The sequence below is a fragment of the Calcarisporiella thermophila genome, assembly GCF_041956535.1.
Source record: "Calcarisporiella thermophila strain CBS 279.70 unplaced genomic scaffold VTP21scaffold_8, whole genome shotgun sequence".
In the NCBI taxonomy this organism is placed as follows: Eukaryota; Fungi; Calcarisporiellomycota; class Calcarisporiellomycetes; order Calcarisporiellales; family Calcarisporiellaceae; genus Calcarisporiella; species Calcarisporiella thermophila.
Genome location: NW_027192198.1, coordinates 1,035,098 through 1,040,560, shown reverse-complemented (window position 1 = coordinate 1,040,560; position 5,463 = coordinate 1,035,098). Strand labels below are relative to the sequence as shown.

The 5,463-nt window shown below is 44.4% G+C and overlaps 3 protein-coding genes and 1 non-coding gene across 4 annotated transcripts; 1 reads left to right on the top strand and 3 right to left on the bottom strand.

Moving 5' to 3' along the window:
- The first annotated feature begins 91 nt into the window (after positions 1-91).
- Positions 92-164, top strand: VTP21DRAFT_t110. The gene has a single exon. It is a non-coding gene; the product is annotated as a tRNA-Phe (tRNA).
- A 118-nt stretch (positions 165-282) lies between these two features.
- On the bottom strand, positions 283-2,271 carry VTP21DRAFT_11275 (uncharacterized protein; the record flags this gene model as incomplete). The annotated part of the gene is made up of 4 exons (XM_069390703.1): positions 283-657; positions 880-1,022; positions 1,571-1,699; positions 2,109-2,271. The coding sequence occupies 4 exons, from the start codon at positions 2,269-2,271 to the stop codon at positions 283-285; spliced, it is 810 nt and encodes a 269-aa protein (XP_069252825.1).
- Positions 2,272-2,965: 694 nt separating this feature from the next.
- VTP21DRAFT_11274 (uncharacterized protein) lies at positions 2,966-3,499 on the bottom strand (the record flags this gene model as incomplete). The annotated part of the gene is made up of 2 exons (XM_069390702.1): positions 2,966-3,007; positions 3,101-3,499. The coding sequence occupies 2 exons, from the start codon at positions 3,497-3,499 to the stop codon at positions 2,966-2,968; spliced, it is 441 nt and encodes a 146-aa protein (XP_069252824.1).
- A 364-nt stretch (positions 3,500-3,863) lies between these two features.
- VTP21DRAFT_11273 (uncharacterized protein) lies at positions 3,864-4,703 on the bottom strand (the record flags this gene model as incomplete). Its single annotated transcript, XM_069390701.1, has 1 exon — positions 3,864-4,703. The coding sequence occupies one exon, from the start codon at positions 4,701-4,703 to the stop codon at positions 3,864-3,866; it is 840 nt and encodes a 279-aa protein (XP_069252823.1).
- Positions 4,704-5,463: the final 760 nt, after the last annotated feature.

The following is a 5,463-nucleotide window of genomic DNA, read 5'->3' as shown; positions in this document are numbered from 1 at the left end:
TCTTAACTAGTTCCTAATTAATGTCGGAGCTTGAATATCGTTGGGTTAGCTTGATATGTGACTCGAATTATGACAAATAACAATCTTAAATGCCGGGTTAGCTCATCTGGGAGAGCGTAAGACTGAAGATCTTAAGGTACCCGGTTCGATCCCGGGATCCGGCAAGAGTTTTTTTTTGAATTTCTTTCATTTTATTTTATTGCGTTTTCCCTGTCACTTTTGACTTCTCAGAAGATGCTTTCCTTCAATATTAACGGCTTCGGATTTATTGAGATTAATATTTTAGTTGGAGGCTAGATTGAATAACTCCAGGCATCCTGCCTTCTTGTTGAGATCTTCCTGGTCGGACATTGCCACTGCTACTCTGTCAATAAAGGTTGCGGTTAGATCTAGTGCTCTGAGCTTACTGCTATTCCTTTGATTGTCTTCAAATATGGTACAACAGTCGTTGTGGTTTATGTGAAGAGAGTGTGTTTCTTCGATGTTGAATATCTGGGTGAGATCTAGCTTGCCGTTCAGAATTCTCCATACCTCTGGCGTGGCCATATTCCATCTGTTCGGATGAGCTTCCGTGGTGTGTATTGCGTTGCCAGGATACCCATTCTCATTCCAGCTGGAGCGTAGAACTTTTCGAATATGCGTATGGTAAGTTGTACCCTAAAATGAGTAGATCCCCGTAGATATTGCTATAGTCATTCTTTGAAACTACGTAGCAAGTATCGCGTCGGCTTAATAGTTCGGATTATTGAGTCCTAGGCCTTGTCCTTAGTGGTTGGAAGATTTCCATAGATATTCGTGGGCCCTCCTCCCCCAGATAAAATTTTTTTATAATATTGTCCACTTAGGAATTTTGGCAGAGGAAATAAATCTGTCTATTACTTCGAACAATGTGTCGGCGTTCCCCTGATCTGTTATCGCCACCGTGATATCATCAGCAAAAGCTGTAGTCACATTACTCGGAATATTGAGTATCTTTATACCGCTGATCGCGCTCCTTATTTTAACCAGGAGTGGCTCTATAGCTATGTTATAAAGATGTGGAGAGAGGGGATCACCTTGTATTTCTCCCTGATTGACTCTGAACGGGATTCAAAACTTGAACTTTTTTTGTGAGGAGCTTAGAAAGTATTCTATCCTGTTAAAAAGGTAGGGTAGCTTTTGCGTCAAAATCACCCAGGTCCTGGCCTATCTTGAAGGATCTAGGAATTGGAGAAAGGGAAAAATAATATAAGAGAAGGAGGAGGAGAGAAAAGATGAAAAAGAAAGAAATTAGAAGAAGTGGAACAGAAATAAATGTAAAAAAGAAAAGGAAAGGAATAGATGTGAGAGAGGGGGATAAAAGTTTATGTGCAACAGCATTGGGATACGTTGTTTATGCACATGGAATAATGAAGAAAAAAAGAAAAGAAAAAAAAAAAGAGAAAAGAGAGATAAAGGGAATATTGATATTCAGAATTTGGAGGTTGGGCGCGGTACTCAAGACGGAGTTGAGACTGAGATTTGGTGTTCAGAGGTATCCTGGGTAAAGATCACGGATTCATATCTGATATTCAACCAGTTTCCCCTTGACCATTTATCGATGAAGTCTTTTCCCGATTCTGTTTCATCGCTGTCCACCACTTGGACTTTACTCCTCGCTGTAGTTCGTGGTCAAATTGGTTGGTCATGGCTACCGGGTTGGGCTGGGCATCGTCCAGTACTAATCCAAGTCTCGATCGGTATATTTTTTTAAAACTTACTATTTTTTCCCAATGGACGCGAGAACTTAAGTCCTGTGCTTTTCAATTTTTTTTTAAAAAAGGATCTTTATTGAAAAGTCTAGTGAATCGTCTCCGGGGTCCCAATATGAGGGAAGAGAAGGGCTAGTAGTAGGGGCTACTGCGTCAGTCCAGTTCTAGAGCCGCTCTATTAGCTCCTTCTTTCACTGCGCTCATTTTACACCGCCTGCTTCGGAACTGTTCAATTTGTCGCTTTATCCGGGCTCTTGTTAGTTCGGCTCCTATAGCCTCCTCAATATCCATCTTGGCCCGAATGATGATGGTTTCGGATGAGGCTCGAGTGTTTTCAAAATGAAAAGCGATTCGGTCCCGATGGATTTGCCATAACACCGAATCGAAGACGGTTTGAGCCGTGTGTCTTTCTGTCCTTGGGACTTCTGGTAGGTCGCCAAGTACGAGATTCCTGGGGTCCAGCACCTGAGTGTTTAGGGAGCTTGATATGGCGTTGATACACCTCTCCGCTCAATGCCACACTGGTGTGAGTTCGGGACATTCGAAGAAGGTATGACGGATGGTGTCCCTCGGAGCGTTACAGCGGGTACATTTCGGGTCATGACCAGGGAATGTCGAGTTTGTAATTACATGCTCTACGAGGACTCGCCAGCGTAGTGTGCGGTGCTTTGGGAGGGTTGGCCGTTTTTGGATGGAGGTCCAGACCTTTTCCTATTCCTTTGCCGTGGATGCAACCTCTGGCCAGGATTGGGGCGACGACATGTGTTGTAACGTTTTTTTTTTTAACAAAGGACCTTTATTGAAAAGTACCCTATCCTGTTAAAAAGGTAGGGTAGCTTCTACGTCAAAATCACCCAGGTGATGCTCCTGGCCTACCTTGCAGAATTTGGAGGATGGAAGGAAAAAAGAAAGAAAGAAAGAAAGAAAGAAAGAAAGAATAGGATTTAAGTGTAAGAGGAAGATAGAAAATGTGATGAGGAAAGGGCTAGGAAAGTATGGAAACAGAAATCAGCTTAATAAAGAAGGGGAAAAGAATAACCGTAAGAGGGAGGGATAAAAAGTTGTGGGCAATGGTATTAAGATAGGCTGCTTGTGTACATGAAATGATGAAGAGAAGGGAAGGATTGAAAAAGTAAAAGAAGGAAGAGGAAAGGAGAAAAAAAAAGGAAAGGTAGGGAAAAGAACGATAAAGGATATGGTATTAATATACAGCAGTGAAGGGTTGGGTGCAGTTCTCAAGCCGGAGTTGGGACTGGGATTTGATCTTCAGAGGTGTCCTGGATGAAAATCACAGAATCATCTATGATGTTCACTCAGTTTCCCCTTGACCATTTATCGATGAAGTCTCTTTTCCGATTCTGTTTCATTACCATCCACCACTTGAACTTTATTCCTCGCTGTAGTTCGTGGTCAAATTGTTTGGTTATGGCTATCGGGTTGGGTTGGTCATCATCTAGCACTAGTTCAAGTCTCGAGCGGTATATTATCCACAGGGCTATGTCGTGCCTCAGAGCAACCACTTCGTTGAAGCGTTGACTTATTTGTTTGTCTTGTCCAAACAGTCTGTCTTCTTTCGTGGATTCGTGTGGCGGTATTCCAATTATTCGGCAGTTTGTCTCGTCAACTCTTTGCCAGAGTTGCGCGATAGCTGGGCAGTCTAGAAAGGCATGGGCAATTGTTTCGGGTATCCTCAGGGAACAACTTTTGCAAGTGTTAGGAGCTCCAGTCCATTTGCTAGTGATGATTCCGGTAACTATTTTATGCTTCATAAGTCTCCAGCGAAGGGTTCTATGCTTGGGTTCTGACGGACGACATTTCCACCTGGTCCAGACGTGTGTTGTAACGATGAAGCTTTTTTTTTATCAATGCCGAGTCTTTATTATATAGGAAGACTCTAAAATACAATTGTTATATTATTATAAGCAATAAAATGAAAGGGAAGCCAAAGCTAAAGCTTTGAGTGATATCGTAGATCGAAATGATATGTTGGTCATATCGACTTTCAGCACAAATAGGTAAGGGAATGGTGAAACTCAACTAACTGTTGATATCAAAGGATAACATAAGAAGTGGGGTGAGTAGTAAACAAATGGAAGCAGAGGATAGGAAGGGGATAAGGTAGGGGTTACTGCGTTATCCCAGTATCAGTGCCGCTCCGATCGCTCCTTCTCTAACCGCACCCAGCTTGCACCATCTTCTTCGAAACTGTTCGATTTGCCGGTTTTTTCGTGCTCGGATTAGTTCGGCTCCTATCACTTCCTCAATATCTAGTTTGGCCCGGTTGATGATTATTTCGGGTGATGCTCGGGTGCTTTCGAAATGAAAGGCGATCCGATCTCGGTGGATTTGCCACAACACCGAGTCAAAAGTAATTCGGGCTTCGTGTCTCGCTGTTCTCGAGGATTCCGTGAGGTCTCCTAGTATGAGGTTGCGAGCAGTCAGCACCGGAGTATTCTGGGGGCCTGTGATGGTGACGATGCACCTCTCCGCCCATTGCCATACTGGGGTGAGTTCAGGACATTCGAAGAAAGTATGCCGAATTGTGTCTCTCGAGGCGTTACATCGGGTGCACTTCGGACCGTGGCCAGGAAATGTCGAGTTAGTGATCACTCGTTCCACAAGAATCCGCCAGCGTAGCGCACGGTGTTTTGGGAGGGTGGGTCGTTTGTGGACGGAAGTCCAGATTTTCTTCCAATCCTCGGGTGTAGATCCAGCCTCTGGCCAGGATTGAGGCACCAATATGTTCGGCTCTAGAGAGCCGTTGCGTCGGAAGTGACGTCCTTGTCGGGTGGAGTATTCTACGACAGGCCTGCCGGCCAGGTGGCAGTGATAAAGTGGGAATTCCTCAGTCTGGTTTTGAGGGCCTGCGGCAATGGCGGCATCCCCATTGACAAGTGAGACGCCCAGTTGTAGGGGATGACCGTTGAGGCAGAGCTGATTATCCTTGATGTCGAATTTAATAGATACGGACATGATACGCTCTGCTAGCAAACTACCGTCATCATCCACTAAGTCTTCCACGCGTTCCACTGTCCGTCCTTAATGCAGAAAACAAGCCTGTAGTTACACTTACATCAGACCATGAGCTTTCAGATTTTGGATTTTTCCGAAGAAGAGGGTAACTAGATTCTCATCACCAGTTGTAATTTTTTTTTTGATCAATCAACGGAGACTTTTATTAGTTTCCGTAGCTTACAAGAGTATAATGATTACAACGAAATAAGAAAGGGGGGAATAAAGGGTAAATTAGATGTATATAATGATCGGGTATTTGGTGAAAGGTATGAAGTAAAGAGGAGGGGAGGAGGGAAAGAGCGGATTGGGAGAGAGGAAGGGTTGCTTCGTCACTCCAGTTTTAGTCTTGCTCTATCCGAACTTTCTATTACAGCTCCCTGACTGCACCACCTTCTTCGGAATAACTCTATCTCTCGTCTTTTACGTGCCTTTATCAGTTCACCTCCGATAGCCTCCTCGATGTCCATTTTGGCACGGAGGATGATTGTCTCGGGTGATGCTCGAATGCATTCGAAATGGTAGGCGATTCGGTCCCGATGTATTTGCCATAGCACCGAATCGAAGACGATTTGAGCCGTGTGTCTTACTGTCCTCGGGGCTTCTGGTAGGTCGCCAAGTACGAAGTTCCTGGGGCTCAGCACTTGAGTGTTTAGGGGGCCTGAGATGGTGTTGATACACCTTTCCGTCCAATGCCACACTGATGTGAGTTCGGGACAAT